This window comes from Heterostelium album, assembly GCF_000004825.1.
Source record: "Heterostelium album PN500 unplaced genomic scaffold PPL_scaffold1, whole genome shotgun sequence".
In the NCBI taxonomy this organism is placed as follows: Eukaryota; Evosea; class Eumycetozoa; order Acytosteliales; family Acytosteliaceae; genus Heterostelium; species Heterostelium album.
Window position 1 is genome coordinate 1,443,010 of NW_008805063.1, and position 19,010 is coordinate 1,462,019.

Consider the following 19,010-nt stretch of genomic DNA (forward strand, 5'->3'; position numbering starts at 1 on the left):
TCGATTTTTTTTTTTAAAGGCAAGAGTATTGAGTGTTGGTGGTAACAAATGTATAATATCATTGAGATTATTGCCACTTGCATCCAGAAATTCGATGGTGTTTGGTAGTATAACATTAGGAATTCCATCTTTGAATTTTGGAAGTCGCAGTTCTCTTAATGAACGTGATCGATATGTGCCGTCGTAATCTCCACCACCCCACCGAAATCAATTATCTTGTCTTTTGAATTTGATAAATCCATAAAGAAGTTGATTGATTTAACTCCAGATGGTAGAGATATCACTGATTTTCCTAATTCTGCAGTTAATTTCAATTTGTCGATCTTTATGTTGGATGGAATTTGAGGCATAATGTGTTTTTTAAATTCCAATACTTCGAGGTGATATCGCATTGTCTCTGGGAATATTTCATCGACAAATCTTTAAATTCACAATCATCAAGATCGATTCTTTTCAGCGATGTCGGTAACGTTCCTTTCAATTCCATTCCACTAAGTGCTAGGTTGAGCATCTGTAGATTTGGCGGGAGGTATTCAAGATTGAATATGTTATCATCTCCAATTTGATTGAGATAATAAAAGTAGAGGTGTTGAAGATTGACAAGTGATGATATTGCTTGTAATGTAATTGAGAAACACGATTGTGGTAATACACTACTTTCTTCCATTGCTATAGAGTGGATCTAGTTCGCTATTAAGATACAATATCTTAAGAGATGATGGGAGTACACCTGGTTGAATTTCATGTTTATATTTGATTATGGTAATCTTTTGTAAGCCATCTGGAAGTACACCGGGTCGAATATCATATTCATGGGAATGGAGATTAAATTCCAGTACACCATTCGGAAGTACACACGGTCGAATTTCATGTTGATAGCTGTACAGATTGATTGTTCGTAAACTATTTGGAAGTAGATTTAGTTGAATTTCATTGTGATAGTGGTATAGAGAGAGTTTGCGTAAACCATTGGGAAGTGCACCCGGTAGAATATCATATTGATAGCTGTACAGATTAATTGTGTGCAAACTCTTTGGAAGTACACCTTGTGGAATTTCATATGGATAGCTGTATAGAGTGATTGTTCGCAAAAGATCAGGAAGTACACCCGGTGGAATCTCTTGGTTAGAATCGTCTTCCAAATAGAGCTCCTCTAAAGTGATCCTTTCACAAGTGGTTCATCGAAATTGTAATCGAGTTGAAGATATCTAAGTGGAACTGGTAAACCATACTTAAATGTTCTACATCCAACCAACATTGTTACTGATTGTGATGCTGATATTAATGTATGTAGATACTCTGTGCCATCATCAGTTGAAATATAGATATTGGAAACATTGCTGGGAATACTATTTAGCTTCTTAATATCATCTTTTTAGAAAGATTAACAAATAGCTAGAGTCATGTTATGATTGTAGTAGTATTAGAACATATTTATTACCGTAATGATAATCGTAAATTGAATATTGTGAACTTTTACTACCAATATCTAGTTTACAATTAGTCTTTGATTGAATTGATTTCATAAAGATTTTATGATATGCTGGTAATTTAAAATGTTCATTATTTTGCTTTATATCATGTTATTAAGTTCAAATAGGTTGATCCCCTTAATGTTGAATTCTATATATTAAATTTTATCCCTAACATTGTACCATCTCTTACAAACTAAACTGAAGCAGATGCGATCAATGTTATAATCCAACTGACTTATTATTTTATTTAATATTAAATGTGATAGATTTAATATTTTATCTGATTATTCATTTAAATATATCTTGTAAAAAAACAATTTGAAGTTCATTTATTTTATTTTTTATGGTCTTTTTTGATCTTAGATACACTGAACACAGATAACTTCAATGATATTAAAATAAGCGTGGAATCAGACTTTTTGATTTTTTTTTAAATACTCAGAGTTTATTATTATTATCCAAAAAAGTTCCCTGGGTATTTTGATTTTAAAAAATATCTTTTTTCCGGCTTTCAACGGTTTTTTCTCATTAAAGAAAGAGATCTGAAATTGAATAGAATTATGAGGATTTCTATAAATATAACATCAGTTGAAATATGATCATAGATACTAAATCGTAAAACTTAATACTAAAATTTAATAAATAATGGTTAACTCTTATATTCCATCTTCGGGGGATAGAACTAGAAAATATGGTACAACAACATGGATTTTCGACGAAAATTTCAAGATTCACTATCAACAACATATTGAACTAGATAGCAACACTGGATTGCGGAGAGATGTTATAAAGATATTATTCAATTTAACAACTATTCCATCAGATACAAAAGATTATATTACCTCGTTTAAACTGAATGGTGATGAATATATAGTAACACCACCTGATTATAGTAAATTCGTAAGTTCACTCTTTAATTTTAATATAAATAAAATTTATAATTAATAATTATTTTATTTAATAGCAAACAAGAAGACATTTATTTATGAATGGTATAGATGTTGTTACAGGTGAAAATATTCATTTACAAAGAGAGGTCATAATATAAGAACTGCATGTCTTGTCATTTCCGTTTTATTCATAGTTGGTTTCCCTTATTTCACTTATAAACAGTTGATTGTAAATAAAAGAAGAAATTGTAATATAAATGCTAAACTATTAGATTCCTAAGAATACAGCAATTGTATAAATATATTTATTAGATATAATTAAGGTTTATGTTTAAATCATGAACCTGTTAGTTGTGAATGGTGTGCAATTCCACCAATTATTTTGTTTGACATTATCAGTAGATAGTTCTTATCTAGTCTACGAATGGTAAAATACTCTTGGTCACATATTAATATCAGTTCAATATGTGAAGGTACAGTCTTTAGAGGATTGCTATTAAAGAAGGATCTGGTGATGTACAGTTGTTTCACTGACTTTGGTATCATCTCCCATTTCGTCTTCTCGGTGGGATAACCAAAGTTGGTCGGACATTCATTGGATCGATGAAATGTTTTGACACATAGTGATTCCAATCGTTCTGGAAGTGGATGGGTAACTAAATTCACATTGGTCCAGAGGTTCGACATTTTGAGATGTTTTAAATTCGGTAGTAGTTCATTCGATAGCAAGCGAGGTGACGCTGGTTGATAGTAGTTGGTTTTCAGTGAGGTGAGACTCGTTGGATACGGGTTGGGATATGTGTACATCGTGTGGAGTCTGAGAGTCTCAAGCTTCTCGGGTAACCGTATGTTCTCTAGTGATGCCGAACCAAAAATCTCAAGCGTTACGATCGTATCTGGAAGTTTACCAGACATATTATTTTGGTTGGTCCTTAAATGTGTAACAGACTTTGGGAAGTCGACAATTTTGAATCGGTGATCATAGTGTTCACCTAGTTTGAGGTATCTTACAGAGTTTGGCACTATCGAAGTTATCGGTTGATTAAAGTACTTTCCAAACAACAGTTTTTCAACTGACGATGGAATCGATATGTTTTCTTTCGGTTGATTGAATTTGCCGGCAAACACCAATGATTTCAATGAGAATGGAAGAACACCCTCTAGCAATGGTTGATCAAAATCGAATCCAAATTCAACGGTTTCCAAACTGTCTGGTAAGACATCGATGTCAATCGGTTGATTATAATGTATTCCAAATGTTAAACTCTTCAAATACTTTGGTAAGACACCCACCTTTATTGTATTGTTGAACGATCTCCCGAGAGTCAACGACTCTAGAGTGAACGGGAGTATTGGTAACTCATGACTGAATGCATCACCAAACACCAGAACTCTCAAGTTGTGTGGAAAACAACGATGATCTATCTGTATATTATGATTGATTTTCAAAACATCTCCATCTATATCTTTAATATATATATATTACACCAATAATACAATTGTATTAGTTGTAATAGATTATTTTAATAATCATATTAATATATTTATTACCATAAGGTATTGATTTATCTAATCTCTTTTGTTCATCTCTTTCATATATTCGATGTTGTTTGAAGTCATCGGTAGAGAGTAGTGTATTTACAACTTGATCTCTGAAACAATTGAATACCTTAGTTGTATATCTCTGATAGTGATGTAAATGATTTATATCTACATTTTCAAAGTAGAGAGAATCGCTATTGAATACAAGGTAATGATTTCTATTTATAAAGAGTTTCTTACAAGTGAGAGCAAAACAACATCTATCGATGTTTTGCTCTAAACAACTGACTATATACTTTAATATATAATAATTAAATTTATCAATCATTCTGTGATAACTTGTTCATTTTATTTAAAGATAAAAAAATAAAAAATGAAAAAATCCAACTGGATTAATAATTGATTTTTCCAGGATTTTTTTGTAAGAATTTTATTTTCTTTCCTTCAAATGGTTTGAAATTGATTTTCATTGAATCAATTTATGTGTTTATTTAATTTTCTTTGAATTTTTATTGAAAAAAATACTAAGATATATATTATTAGATTAAATTTAAATACGAAGTAATAATATAAAATTATTCATTTAAATTTAATCTAACAAAGCATGCTTGTTACCACCGAAAAATTAACAATATTTAAAACATTGTTCATTTCTGTATCTTCATATGAAGACGATGATGGGTCAAAATCCATGCGGTGTAAATCCTAATTTGATGACTTCAAGCAATTTAAGTGTATCGAAATCACCAATATCTTGACGACGAATCTTGATCAGGTGAGTTATACTATTTTGATCCGTATAATAGGATATAACAATGGAATGTGCACAAAGTGAAAGAGCCTTATAACATACAATATCTGAAAAACTGTTGGAAGCTGACACTTGAACTCCAGAAACAATAGGAAAGCTCTTCACTGTTTCCGCTCGTACTATAGGAACCACCATATAACCTTGAGATTGTAACCTGTACACTTTATCTTGAAGTAGCTCTAGTGTTGGTATGCCATCGACTAGACTCGTAACGATATCAGTGTGATAGGTATCAAATTATTGACTGAGTGTCACTCTTATCTCAGTGGTGAGAGGCGCACTGAATGTTATTGTCAATCGTTGCTCATTCTTCCATTCTATATATCGAAAATTCTATAAACATATATATCGAAAATCTTTTCTTCCTTTGTAGATCGATAGCTTTTTTGTAGATCGATAGCTTTTTTGAGCCAGACATTCCTACTAAGATTGGTTGACCATGAATAACTTTGGGTTTATTCCATTATTAAATTAAATGGACTTGTTATCGGTTGGTTATTACAAAAAAATAGCCAATATTTAAAACATAGGTCTGGTATGATGATGATGATGATGATGATGATGATGATGATGATGATGATGATGATGATGATGATGATGATGATGATGATGATGATGATGATGATGATAATGACTGTACCAAATCCAAGTGATGTGAATATCATAATATGATGAGATCTAACAATGTAAGAGTATCGAAACCACCTATATCTTGACCGCGAAAATAAAAAAAATGAGAAGGTTTATTCAAATAATTCCAAGTATTACGAGTTGAGAGTCAAACGCTTATTATACGCTCAACTATTATCTATATTAATTTATTGAATCTTTATTCCTCTTTATTTTCATCATCTTCAATAATATCTTCAAGAATTTCACTTTTTCGATTGTTGTCTCTGTTGTAGAAATCATTGAGCAGCGGAATGTTAACTTCTGGCAATTCGTTTCTTCTTGTACCATACTTTCCATTGGATACAACTGAAAGATAATGTGAGAGTTTTTCAATGATCTCGGTACGGTAGTGTTTATAGAAAGTATAGGCAAAGTAGATTGCAAAAACAATACAACTGGCCAAGATGATCCAATCCTCTAAAAACGATTGTACTTCATTGCCAAGGAAGAGACATGAGATGAACAAGAGAATGAGTGATACCAGTTCCAGTCGGTTGTCTTCGTCTCTGTTGTACGGTTGACATTTAGCTTGGAGAACTACACTGATTAGCGATACACCAATCAGTAGTATCGATCTTATGGGGAAGGAATCTGGCATGATCGAAACCAGCACAATGAACAAACGTCTGAATAGCAGTAACACATCCCAATAGTAATAGTTTGGTTTATATTTTAGAATGAATACACCATAGGTTATTTCTACATGTTTCTTGGTCTTGTTGGTCACGAGCAGTAGAAGGATAACCAATGGCATTCCAATGACAAAGATCAACATAGCATAACTAACTTTGAGGGCAGTGCTATATTGGTGACCTTTACATTGAACGGAAGTATCTGCTACCAAAACCTCTGGAGAAACACCATATTGTTGACAAAAGAAAATCGAGAATACAGCTGTACAAACCGGTGAGTAGATTGTTAAGAGGATCCTTATAAATGCACCGAATTGATTGGCAATAAATGGAGATTGTATTATCATTGTTGTTGTTGTTGCTTGTTCAACTAATGAATCATTCTCTTGGGTTTGCTTTAACTGTTCTTCTTCTTTCTCTTCCAATTTGCGAGAATATCCGAATCGTTTTTGAAATCTTGATTGTATATATTTAAATAGAGATAATAATAATGAATATAATAATAAAATGAATACCAAGATTGGACCAACATAGAACGTCATATAATGCCGCTGGTACCAATCGAATGGTCCAGGACAGATTGTACCGAAGATCGATGATCCACCACTTTCAAGCTGTAGATTCAGTAATGACAGTATACTAAAATTGATACCCTGTGAGAGAACCATTATGGTTTGGGTGAAGTACACCACGATATTCATGTAACCACTGTTCGATCCGGATTGATGACACCAAAACACAATGAATATCATTCCAGCAATACAGGCAAACATTATGAATACATTGATTTTCTTGCATTCAATACAACTGCCCATCCAAGAGTAGTAGTCTTTCGCGTGATTGCAACTCGAGCATAATACACCATAGGTATTCTCCGAGCACTTATTGTCCGCCAAACAATGCGACTTTTCGCATTGGTAGATGGTTCTTGGGTATTGGTTGATGTCGTACCAGTATCCGGTACGCGAATATACTTCTTCACCACCGGGACAATAGGCATTGGCAGGACATGAAACACAACTGTTTCCATCGAATCCATAAGTTCCTTGGGGACAACTCGAGCAAATGGTAGATGAAAAAGTTGGATAGGAACCACTCTGACATGGAGCAATAATTGAATTCTCTAGAATCAATGGTTGTATAATATAGAAACTACTGACAAACGACACTGAACTATTCGAGTTTACTTGACCAATCAGTGGAATCGAATCGAATTTCGCATATCCATAGTTTAGCTTTGACTCTGCGATGGTAACACCACCGATCTGCAAGTAGATAGTCTGCTCTTTGAGTGTCAACGGTAGAGTTTGATTGAGGATATCGCCAATCGAGATGACACCTGTGAATAGAGTCTGGTTCGAATGAAAAACCTCTGGGAAATCACCGTAGAGTATCAGTCGGTTCGGTTGCGACGCTACATCGAATCCAAACAATGCAATGTTATCGGTGAACGTACAATTAACCATCTCTGGTACTAGATTTGCAAAGTAGATAGCGCCGCCACCTCCCTTCAGTGCACTATTATTGTGGAAGAGACAATTGGTTAGCTGTAGAGTGGTGTCGGTATCCACTGACATCACTCCACCGTTGCCATCTGCGTAGTTATCGAAAAACGAACAATTCGTATAGAGCACCTTGCTGTTAGCAGAGGAATACGATACGGATCCATCGATCTCCGAATGATTCTCAATGAATGTCGAGTCGTAGATTTCATTCTGGGTTGGACCGATTCCAAGGATGAGAGGACCCTGATTTCTCCTGAAAATACTGTTGGAGATGAGCAGCTGTGACTTGGAAGATATAATACCTTGTGAACAGTTGGTAAAGATACTCTCGTAGATGCTTATTGAGGAAGCTCCATCACTAACCAACAAGGAGTAAGCTCTATTGACTCTTGTTTGTAGTATGATAAGTTCGGCCGATGTCAATCTAATATAACCTTGAATATTGTCAAATATACATCGCTTGATCAGTACAAATCGGTCGTTCTTGATCGAATAGAAAACGAACTGATTGGATTCATAGCTGCTATTGGAGAATATTGAATCCACCAAAGAAACACTGGTTCTTGTCGCCTGGATATTTATGCCATCGGACTTGTCGACAGTCGAATTTATGATTTGAAGTTGACCTTCGAACGTAGAGAATAGGTAATTTCCATTGTGTACTCTTAGATAGGATCGTTCAACTTTTACATTTGAATCCAACAAATAAAACACCTTGATTCCGTGAGATTGATTCGATTTCAAATTCGATGGAATCACTTTGATTTGACTGAAAAGTGCATTGGAATACTCTGACATTGAAATGACACCATTTTGATGTTCGCCATACAATATCGTACCGTTGGTAAATGTCAGATTACTCAATGACATATAAAGTACAGGACTTGTAATGTTTATCATTTCCGTAGAGGTGAAATTGATGGTTGTCTCTGTAAGACAGAATAACATATTTTCGAATTGATGGAAACCACTGTTGATAACTGTGATATCGGATTTAAACACTGAGAAAAGACAAGTGTTTTCACCTCTTTTTGTTGGTGATTTACTGAAATTCGATGATTCTATCTGGATGCTTGGAACTACGTTGGCATTGATGATCTCACCAACAACCGTTGAATTATAAATATAGAGAATGGTTGATATTATATTGATGGAAGGATTGACAAGTTTCGACAGCGAGTTTGTATTGTTTCTAAGTTGACTATTGGCAAGACTCAGCGAGTTTGATCCATCGAGAACATAGATAGTTCCTCTATCCGAGAAATCGTGATTATCATAGATCTCAACATAGTTAAAACTAACACTGTTGTTACCGCCATCCAGATAGACAACGGAACCACCTGGATGATAAAGACCGGCATAGCAATTGCGTATTGCTAGGTTCTCCAGCGAGAATTCGATATTACTACCGGTGATTGTAAATGGCTTGAGTTGATACTGTCCATCGATGATTGTAGCGACACTGGAAACACCAACGATCGTTACTGAAAAATCGATATCACTACTCATTGAATGACCACAATATACTCCCTCCGCCAGGTATATCGATTGACCAGGTTGGATCCAATCTAGAGCAGTGCCAATCGATGAGAATGGCGATGCTTTACTACCATTTCCAGTTAGATCGGAACCACTCTTTACATCGACATAAATATCACTTGGTAGTGGCGGTGGTGATCCTTCAACTGGAACTCTCCTAATATCAACATCCGACAAGAGTATATTGAATACCTGTTTATTATTACCGTTGCCATTCGATGTAAAAGTTACTACGAACTCCAATGTCGATATATAAGGTGAGTTGTTGATGAATGGAGAAACTGGCAATTGATGTTCTTGACTGTAGATCGAATCACTCTTGAAAGAAACTAGATCACCATTGATCAAGATACTGAAATTAAAGGTTGTGGAGCTGTCGGGGAATAGAGTATTCGATGACAACGAGTAGTAGAGCATGTACTGTGACTCTGTACTGTCGATTGGCGTAACGGTAAACTGCTGAGAGAGTGACATTGTTTGTGTCGAGTTTTCTACGACATTTGAAAACATCGCATAGTAATAGCCATTGAGTTGATCTTCCAAAGAACCACACTTATTGCTATTACAGAAAGCTACACACTCTTTACCGTCGCAATTGGAGTATTCTACCTTCCAAGGCGATGTCTCACTGATATTACTATCGCGATTACCAATCAATTGAAAACCCCAATCATCTAAAACTACATCTTTTATATTTGAAACTATATATAGTTTGTTATTGTTTTATGATTAGAATGAAAGAAACAATAAACTAAAAATGATATTATTATCATAATAATAATCAAACATACCTGTACACTGAGAATTTACAAAAAAGTGATGATTATTACTTTCAATTTGACATAATATTATTAATATATATATTGTACAAATAAATATAAACTCATTTTTTATAAACATTGATTAAACATTTGTTTTATTATTAATATTATTATTAACTAAAAGTGATCACTATTAACAATAAAAATAAAATAGAATCCAAAAAAAGATTTTTCGAAAATCTTGAAAAAAATCTAAATTTTTTCTCGAGGTTGTGAGATGTAAAAGTCTGGTTTTATCTAAACAAGATTACTTGTTATCTCATGTGAAATCGACGATCATTATATACATATTGTTGGCTAGATAGTTATAAATTCATTAGTTTATAGATTTGTCGTGAATTTAATTGTTGGTCTGTACGTTTGTTGAATTTAAGTTGAAGAATGAAACTTATAAACAAAATACCAACACAAATACCAAGGTATATTCCCCAATTTTTATAATCTCTTGAATCTAAATAATAATAAAAATAATAGATAGATCGATAGATATTAATGGGATATATATAAATAGGATATATATAATAATGTTACTTACCATTGGTTGTACAACAAAATCTTGGTACTCTCTCTTGATTATTTTGTTTGTGGAATGGTTGATCTTCTCGCTCACCTTTGATATTTCTGATCCAAGTGTTAATGAGATACGGTGATTCCTGTAGTTCTATTACTCTTGCACCGATTGTGTTCTTTGGAGGATATGATCCGTAGCCAGACTTTCTCCCGTATCCCAAATCAATGCCAAAGTAGTCGCCATGAAAGTCGTTGCCATGGTCGTGTCCAAAGTAGAGACCTTTGATATCACGTTGCTCAATCATTGCCTCAATGAATTGAGTGTCCTCCGTGTAGTAGCAACACGAACCACTATCTCCAAACTCGCCATACACATTATGGTTATTCCAGAGATCCAACACTTCAATTGGGGGAACATGGACGAATCCTATTGCCGGCAGTTTGTATCGTTCCGAGGTCTGCTTGTACCACTCGACTTGAGTGTGGTGAATGCAACCCCATGGTCCAGTGGATTCATTACAAGGTCTATTGTCACTATCGAAAACATAGATCAACGAGTTCAAATCCGTGGAATTCGAGGAGGATATCTCCAAGACATAATTGGAATTGCCAATTACATTCACCGGACTAGCTGTAGATACACTTAGATCGTATTTCATATCCAAAGCAATCAGTTGATTATTACTGAAAATACCATCACCATCATGATTTCCAAATGTAATTGCCCATCTATAACATAACAATATTAATAATAATTTTACAATTTCCTTTTGGAAAGAATAAGAAAACATACGGTATATTTTTTTTTCTCATTGGACCAGTTAATTGATCCCATATCTTTTGGTAATAGGTTGAATCCAAGAATCTACGACCATATCCACTTATCATATCACCAGATAACATAACAAAATTTGGTTTTTCAATATCTAAAATTACATCTAAAAAAAAATACAAAACAAATTAATATTTTTGAAAAATACAATATTGTTTTTCACTTATAATATATTACCTTGTCCAACTACTGTTTGAGAATCTTTGAACTCGTTTTCACCAAAATGTAAATCGGTGAATTGCACAATTTTGAAAGTTCCATTTGTAAATTTTAAATTGGAACTAGAACTACTACTAATTTTATTTAAAAATAAAAATAGAATAATTATAACAATACATGAATTGCTATTCATATTAAATAGAAAATCTAAAACAAAATTATTACTATTAATTAATTTTTGATTTCGGAGATATCCAATAATATAATTATTTGATATTGGTAGTTGTATTGGTCAACTCGATCGTATAATTTAATTAACTATTATTTTTAAAAATTGTAGGGAAAAATAAATAAGATGATAGGACTATCATTAGAAATAAATTATTAATATTTATAAATATTTTTATTGTGAACTTGACTTTAACAAAACCAACAATGAACTATATTACCTCGTACCAATAAACATATTTATTATAAAAAAAATTTCAATAAATAATTGTTTTGTTTTTAAGTATTTTTTTTTGAAAAATATGATGTAATCAAATATTAATTTACAAAATAAACACGAATTTAATAGAGAATATATGTACTGATACTTTTGTGTAGCCTTTTACCTATTTAAAGTGTTTAGGTATGACAAAAATCTTTAAACTGGTAAAAAAATTTAACAAATAAATGTGGGTGGGGTTGTTTTTGTGTGTGTGAGTAAATTGTGTGTGTTTGTTTATTACTTTTTAAAATAATAATAATAATAAGTAAAATTAAAATGCATTTAACAAATAGCTCTAATTATTTTTTTACTTAATATTATCAAAAAAGAATAAATTAAAACTATTAAACTTTAAGAAGGTAATATCTATACTGTATTATGTAACATCACAACTCTTGAAAATTAAAATCATATATATCTTATTGCCTGCCCCAATATATAAATTTTTTTAAGAAAAGATTTTGATTATCAGGTTGGATAAAAAATAATGTAAGGGATTCCGAATGATGGTTTTATTCAACGGAATCAAGATCATTCATAGTTTGTTTATTAATACTAATAATCAAAAACTTATTTAATTTATTGTTTTTTTGGTCTTTTTTGTTTTGAAAATATGTCAAAAATGGATAGATATGATTGATATGTTACACTAATTAGTTTGAAGAATAATAACCATATGGATAATAATAGCCGGCTGGGTAGTGTTCATAACTTTGTGGGTAGTAATAGCCCATTTGATTAGACATTGCCTGTTGCATCTGCTGTTGCATCTGATGTTGTTGCTGTTGAGACTGTGGCTGTTGTTGTAGTTGTTGCTGTTGCTGAAAATGATGGTTGTGTGCAGGGTGCGAATTTTGAGCGTTCTGATAGTGATGAGGTTTATGGTGTGCACCACCCATCATAGCCTGACCATGAGGTACAGCTGCTTTCTTCTCAGGGCATTCCTGTCGTCATTTACAAAAAAAAAAAAAGTAAAGTAGATGATATTAATATTTGTCAAGATGATCCAAAAAAAAAAAAAGTTAAAAAAATTAATTTAAAAATCCAATAACCTAATATCATAACCCAACAACACTGGAGTGATACAAAACTAAAAAAAAAAAAAAAAATGAAACATGAAAAAAGTAAACTCAATCATATCAAACAAAACCCCAAAATCCACTTGTTCAGAGTATTTCGGTGCAACTCCGTTGTTATTGTTGTTGTTGTTGTTTATATTAATTAAATATCTGGTATTTAAGACTTTTTCTTTCTTTTCTTTTCTTTTTCTTTTTTAAAACCAGAAAGCCAGATAGATATCTGAACTTTAAATGAATATTATTGATTTGGTTTAAAATCGAATAAAGCAAAACAAAACAAACTAAATAAAATAAAACATAATTTGGGTTGATCTAAATGTGATGTGATAAAAGATCATGATGAATTTGTAAAATAAAAAATAAACAATGATTATTAATAATAATATTATTATGACATTATTACTTACATAAGATTTATGACCAGTTTTTCTACAACCAAAACACATCTGACACTCCTGTAGGGTGGCGAAGTGAAAATTTTTAAAAAAAGTAAAGTGGAGCCACAGAAGTGAAAAAGCGAGGTGTTAGTTTTTATTTTTTAATATTAAATCATTATTTAATAATGACAATAGGTTTAGACTAAACTTACTTTTGATTTGTGCCCTTTCTCACCACAACTGTGACATACATCACAATCTTTAAATTTATGTCCGGATTGTTTACAACTAAAACAGATATCACAATCCTTGGCGGCATGTCCATCTTTTCCACATGCGTAACAAGGATATGGTTTAATCTGTGTTCTTTCTGGATCTAATATTTTATTGTATTGTAGTTAGTTAGCATTATTAATAGTTTGAAAATATATATCTATCAATATACTAAACATATATATATAAACTTACCATATTCTGTTTTTACAGTATTTGGATTTGTACAATTTCTTTGTAAATGACCGTTTCCTCCACATCTAAAACACTTTATACTTGGACAACTATATTGGAAGTGACCTTTACCGTTGCATATATGACAAACACCAAGTAGCGGTCTGGATGGACAAAATATCTGTTGGTGGCCTTCTCCTTTATTATCATAATTATTATTTAAATAATATCCAATTAGTAATGTATTAAAATAAATAAAGAGAGAAAAGTGTTGGGATTGTGTAAAAGAGAGAGAGAGAAAGAGAGAGGGAGTGAAGTTGTTGTTTGTGATTATATAAATCAAAATCAAAAGATAATTTTAAACAAAATGAATGAATGAATTAATTATTATTTACCTCCACATCTATAACACAGATTAGTTCTTTGTCTCTTATGATATTCTTGAGATGCGGCAGCGCTATTATTATTGTTGTTGTTGTTGTTGTTTTCGGTATTTTGTTGTTGTTGTTGAGGTTGTTGTTGTGTTTGGTTAGTATTGGTATTGATAGATTGTAATTGCTGTTATCACCACCACTACCACTACCGCTAACATCACTTTCACCACTTCCACCTCCAACTCCACTTCCACTTCCGCTCGCTACTACCACTTCACCACCATCTCCATCACCACTCTCTTCACTCTCTGCAAATTTTCTCTTTACATTTGTTGTAGTTGCTGTTGTTGTTGTTGTAGTTGCAATTACTATAGGTGTTTCTACAATATCGATTGTTTTTGGGTTCTCTGGTTGGTATGGTTCGTTAGAGTCATCTTTTGCTAACTCATCTATTGTAGTTGCTGTTATAGTTGTATTAGTTGTCGTTTGCTGTTGCTGCTGTTGTTGTTCATTTGATTCTTTAGGTATATCGACATCTGGTATTATTGACGACGATGTTGTAATGGTATCATTACTATTTTTGGTAATAGATAGATCTGGTGAACTTATAAATGTTTCACCACTCCCAACATCTTTAACCACATTGTCAGGTAATGTGCTATTATCGACAGTACTACTATTATTACTATTATTGATATTCTCACTCATTTCTTTTAAGTTATTATTTATAAATACACTGTTTTTTTTTACTTCTTAAAAATAATAATTTATTAAAATTTTTAAAAAATTTAAAAAAAAAAAAATGAAGGAAAAATAAAACAACATCTTGTATGTTTTTGTTTCCCTTATTCACATAAACACAAGTGGAAGAAACAATTCAGTTGAAATAAGTTTGCACCTGTGGTTTGTTGTTAATAAATAAGTTGGGACAATTCTAGTGAGAAAATCATAATATTTAAAGTAACACTTATTTTCTATATTAGTTTAATAACAAAATTCGAAATTGATCATTGTCAGTAGTTTTAACTATAATAAATATTTTTTTTAATTTATATATCTGTAGTTTTTATATATTGTAAATATGTTTATTGTTGATTTTTTTTAAACAAATATTATTATTATTATTATTATTTTTATCTAAAGAAACCGAATAGACCCTTTGATTGTGGTTGAGTTGACTTCTTTCTGGCTTCGAGCGAGGGGAATTGACATTGATTGAATGCAAGATCGAAAAACAAAGGTTTGGTGGGTGCCGGTTGAAGTGGTGGTGGGAATTCAACGAGACGTTTCTCAGCGAGGAACGAAGTGTCAAAGTTGTCGAGACCACTGAGAAGATCCTTGCTGGCTACTGCTGCGCTATTGTTGTCGCCACCGGACGACAGTGAAAGTTCGGACATCTGACGCTTCAAATCCTCGTTGTTTGACATCTGCTCGATGAACGCGTTCGCGTGAACTTGCGAGCGGATCGAAGCGACCAGCTTATCGAGTTCGTCGGCGCGCTTAACAACGTCGGCGTTCTTGTTTTTACGCGCAGTTGCAATCATCGACGAGACACGCTCGGCAGTCGCCATTGTCTCTGACCACTTCTTGGCGAGTGCCAGACCGTTGGCGATATGATAGAGACGTGTCGCTTTGAGCAACTGCAGCTGTGCTTCTAGCACTGCATCCTGACGTTGTTCGTTTCTGTTCTCGATCATTCGCGAATACACTTTGATTTGATTGGTTAGAATTCTTATGATGTCGCGAGTGCTTATCTTTTTCTTCTTGCCACCGCTATTGACAACAGTTGTCTGTTGCTTGTTGCTGCTGCTGTTGTCTGCTGATTGTGTATATTGGTTGATTAGAGTTTCGTTACGGTTGTAGAGATAACGGTATTTGTGATAGGAGATATAGGCGAGGAGTGCACGAAGATCCGATTCCTCAACCTCTGACTTTACAGTCTTGTTCTTTATGTTGACACGCACGATATTCACGAGTTCATTACGCACCATCACCTCTGCATCCAACAACTGCTTGACAATCTTTTCATAGAGTGGGAATTTAGCATCGTCGCTTGTGGCGGCGTCATATTCCTTGACGAAATTGCTATAGTTTACCAGCTTTTCACGAACTTTTTCATTGACTCTAACTTGTCTTTGACGCCAGCTGACTGTTGACATTGGTTGTTCTTGTTGTTGTTTGCTACCTGTATTACTGCTGCTGCTGCTGTTTGACAATATTTGATTTGTCTTCTTCTCAGTGTCGTCTGTCACCTTCTTTAGGATCTTGGTGGTGTCTGCCAACACGGTCGAGTTGGAACTGGTGTCGAGTGAACGCATATTGTACAAACAGAAACGCTCGATTGGCTCGGCATCTTCGACGCGACCCACATAGAGTTGTTTGAGTGACGGTGTTCCCGAGGTGGCCAGCGAGCTGTAGATGGTCTTAGCCTTGGTGATGGCCTCGAGTGCTTCGAGCCAACGCGAGCAGGCAATCATGTGAGAGCTGCGAATCCACGCAGCGTAGGCGGCCGCCTCGATCTGAGTGTACTGGTCGGCGACCTCGCGACAGAAACGCTCGAGTTGATCGGCGTGTACCGCAGCCTTGGCGAAACGACTGTTCATATGGAACTTGAGACGTCCTTGATCGGACTGCTCATACTCTTGCTTCAACGCTCTGGCGTAGGCCCATGCACGCTCTGTCTTTATCAGCACGATCAACAAGTATCTGGCATCGACGATATTCTTTGGATCGTTCAACTTTGCAATATAATTCTTCTTTCCTAGTTGTTTCTTCATTGAACTTCTAATACGTCCTAATCTACGTGTACAATATTGTCTATATGCTGTGAAATCATCTTGTCTCAAACCATTCTGTATTTGTGATGTTTGTGAAATATTTAAAACTGTTGTTGTTGTTGTTGTTGAAATCAATTTCAATTATCATATTGAAAAATAACATAATAATATGATATCATTTATCTATGTATTAGTAATTTAAACTTTGTTTATTGTTTGTTTGATGACGATTATTACATACTGTCTAATGAAAACTTTTGTGTTGGTGCTACTACTGCTGCTGCTGCTGTAGTTGGTGATGTTACAGTAGCTACTGTCTCTGATTCTGTTGGTGATTGTGGTGTTGCCATTTATTATTATTATGATTATTATTATTAGATTTTATACAGAGTTTATAATAAGTAACAATAAATAATAATAAATAATAAAATTTAAATTAAATCAGTTTGACTTTTTTTTTTTTTGATCATCACACCAAATTTTTTTTTTTTTGATTTTAATTTTTTCTATTTTTTTAAATTTTTTTGGTCAAACTTATAAATATATAATTTTTTTTGTAATTGTAAAGGAAGAATCAAATTTCTTTGGAAAGTGTAATTTCTTATCAAATTTATATAATAATTTCTAATATAATACTAATAAATCGCTAAATTCGAATTATATTGAAAAAATGAATCATACATATTCTTATTTATTTCTGTAATAAATTTAACTTTGTTTTTAATCAAAATTTTTGATCATTTGCTTTGTACTCCACAACAACAATGAATTTCTATTATTTTATCTTTAAAGAAGTGGATCAATGCGCAATAATAGAAATAAAGAATTAATAAATAATAATAATAATTTACCATGGATAATAATACAAGAGATCATACAAACTCTTTGGTATAACGATATTCAATTGAAATATTGTTTGGAGAAACAATATCGATGGTTATTATCATTGGATTTAGTTTCAAAGAGAATGTTTACCCTGATTACAAAGCTATTCAATAGATTATCGATTATCAAGAACAATCAGTTTTCATTTGCTCACGTCAGCCAATCAATAAACAGTGCATACTCACCACTTAAATCAATTGTATCACTATCGTTATCACAAGAGATTTATAATATGATAATAGCTCATGGCATTGAGAATCAAATGAAAAGCAACAACAACAACAACAGCAGCACCACCACCACCACCAACTATTTTAGTTCCGTCATTAAATTAGAGATCACCAGTAGAGCTCCCAAACAAGATTACTCTTTGCAATCGGATTCTCTGGCTCTCTTGATGCCCGCTCTTCAGAGTTTGGTATTGAATTTCGATGTATTCCAACTCCGCTACCTCGAGAACATCAAACAAGACTTGCCAAGCTTGATTTCATTGAAGATACACACGTTATGCTCACAATTCTCAACGGTTCCAAAGACACACTTCTCAGAGCGACTTCGCAAGATCAGTCTACCGGTAATACAATTAAAGTGCGATCTACCGGTAGATCAATTCACAACGGTATCACTCAGTCAAGTTAATTTCTTCTCATTCAAAAGCATATTGTGCCGGTCACTGAGAAAGTTGCGACTCGACTATCACAGCAACCAAATCTTGTTCCAACCGGATTTCACAGAGTATCTCAAGTCTGAGGAGTGTCAGCTGGAGTATCTCGGTCTGAACATACTGGAGTGTCAAGAGTTCTTTGAGAAACACATGCGATACAATCGATCGGTGCGTACCATCGAATTCCTCTTGAATATTGCAGAGACTTTTAATCCGAGTGTCAGTCATTCGCTGGAAGTGGTATTGCCATGTCCCAACATAACGACAGTGATATCCTATACAAATCAACAATTCACTATTGAATCGCACAGCAAAGAACTAGATCAAATCTACAAAATGCTTTCACCATACTCCAAGAGAGTACTAACCGATTTCATCTATTCAGATCGACTTGAATATGTTAAATCCTATGGTAAATACTATAGAAGATTATATCTAAATAGAGTATACAATAGTAACGATCATTCATTATATCAATACTCAAAAGAAAACAATAAATTTATAAACATTGTATGCTAACATATATCAT

At 33.4% G+C, this 19,010-nt stretch overlaps 6 protein-coding genes across 6 annotated transcripts; 2 read left to right on the forward strand and 4 right to left on the reverse strand.

Moving 5' to 3' along the window:
* Window positions 1-155: 155 nt before the first annotated feature.
* Window positions 156-1,526, reverse strand: PPL_00623 (uncharacterized protein; the record flags this gene model as incomplete). Its single annotated transcript, XM_020571647.1, has 4 exons — window positions 156-420; window positions 703-1,148; window positions 1,172-1,371; window positions 1,442-1,526. 4 exons carry the CDS (start codon window positions 1,524-1,526, stop codon window positions 156-158), a joined length of 996 nt encoding a protein of 331 aa, XP_020438921.1.
* A 594-nt stretch (window positions 1,527-2,120) lies between these two features.
* On the forward strand, window positions 2,121-2,523 carry PPL_00624 (uncharacterized protein; the record flags this gene model as incomplete). Its single annotated transcript, XM_020571648.1, has 2 exons — window positions 2,121-2,375; window positions 2,440-2,523. 2 exons carry the CDS (start codon window positions 2,121-2,123, stop codon window positions 2,521-2,523), a joined length of 339 nt encoding a protein of 112 aa, XP_020438922.1.
* A 178-nt stretch (window positions 2,524-2,701) lies between these two features.
* PPL_00625 (uncharacterized protein) lies at window positions 2,702-11,854 on the reverse strand (the record flags this gene model as incomplete). The annotated part of the gene is made up of 13 exons (XM_020571649.1): window positions 2,702-2,858; window positions 3,315-3,831; window positions 3,917-4,202; window positions 4,761-4,879; window positions 5,232-5,352; window positions 5,650-5,807; window positions 6,015-6,813; window positions 6,997-9,752; window positions 10,291-10,338; window positions 10,423-11,126; window positions 11,191-11,335; window positions 11,407-11,522; window positions 11,838-11,854. 13 exons carry the CDS (start codon window positions 11,852-11,854, stop codon window positions 2,702-2,704), a joined length of 5,943 nt encoding a protein of 1,980 aa, XP_020438923.1.
* Window positions 11,855-12,914: 1,060 nt separating this feature from the next.
* On the reverse strand, window positions 12,915-14,863 carry PPL_00626 (uncharacterized protein; the record flags this gene model as incomplete). Its single annotated transcript, XM_020571650.1, has 5 exons — window positions 12,915-12,968; window positions 13,586-13,710; window positions 13,803-13,891; window positions 13,933-13,979; window positions 14,177-14,863. The coding sequence occupies 5 exons, from the start codon at window positions 14,861-14,863 to the stop codon at window positions 12,915-12,917; spliced, it is 1,002 nt and encodes a 333-aa protein (XP_020438924.1).
* Window positions 14,864-15,288: 425 nt separating this feature from the next.
* On the reverse strand, window positions 15,289-17,282 carry srp68 (signal recognition particle subunit SRP68; the record flags this gene model as incomplete). The annotated part of the gene is made up of 2 exons (XM_020571651.1): window positions 15,289-17,039; window positions 17,174-17,282. The coding sequence occupies 2 exons, from the start codon at window positions 17,280-17,282 to the stop codon at window positions 15,289-15,291; spliced, it is 1,860 nt and encodes a 619-aa protein (XP_020438925.1).
* Window positions 17,283-17,602: 320 nt separating this feature from the next.
* PPL_00628 (uncharacterized protein) lies at window positions 17,603-19,000 on the forward strand (the record flags this gene model as incomplete). The annotated part of the gene is made up of 2 exons (XM_020571652.1): window positions 17,603-17,631; window positions 17,725-19,000. The coding sequence occupies 2 exons, from the start codon at window positions 17,603-17,605 to the stop codon at window positions 18,998-19,000; spliced, it is 1,305 nt and encodes a 434-aa protein (XP_020438926.1).
* Window positions 19,001-19,010: the final 10 nt, after the last annotated feature.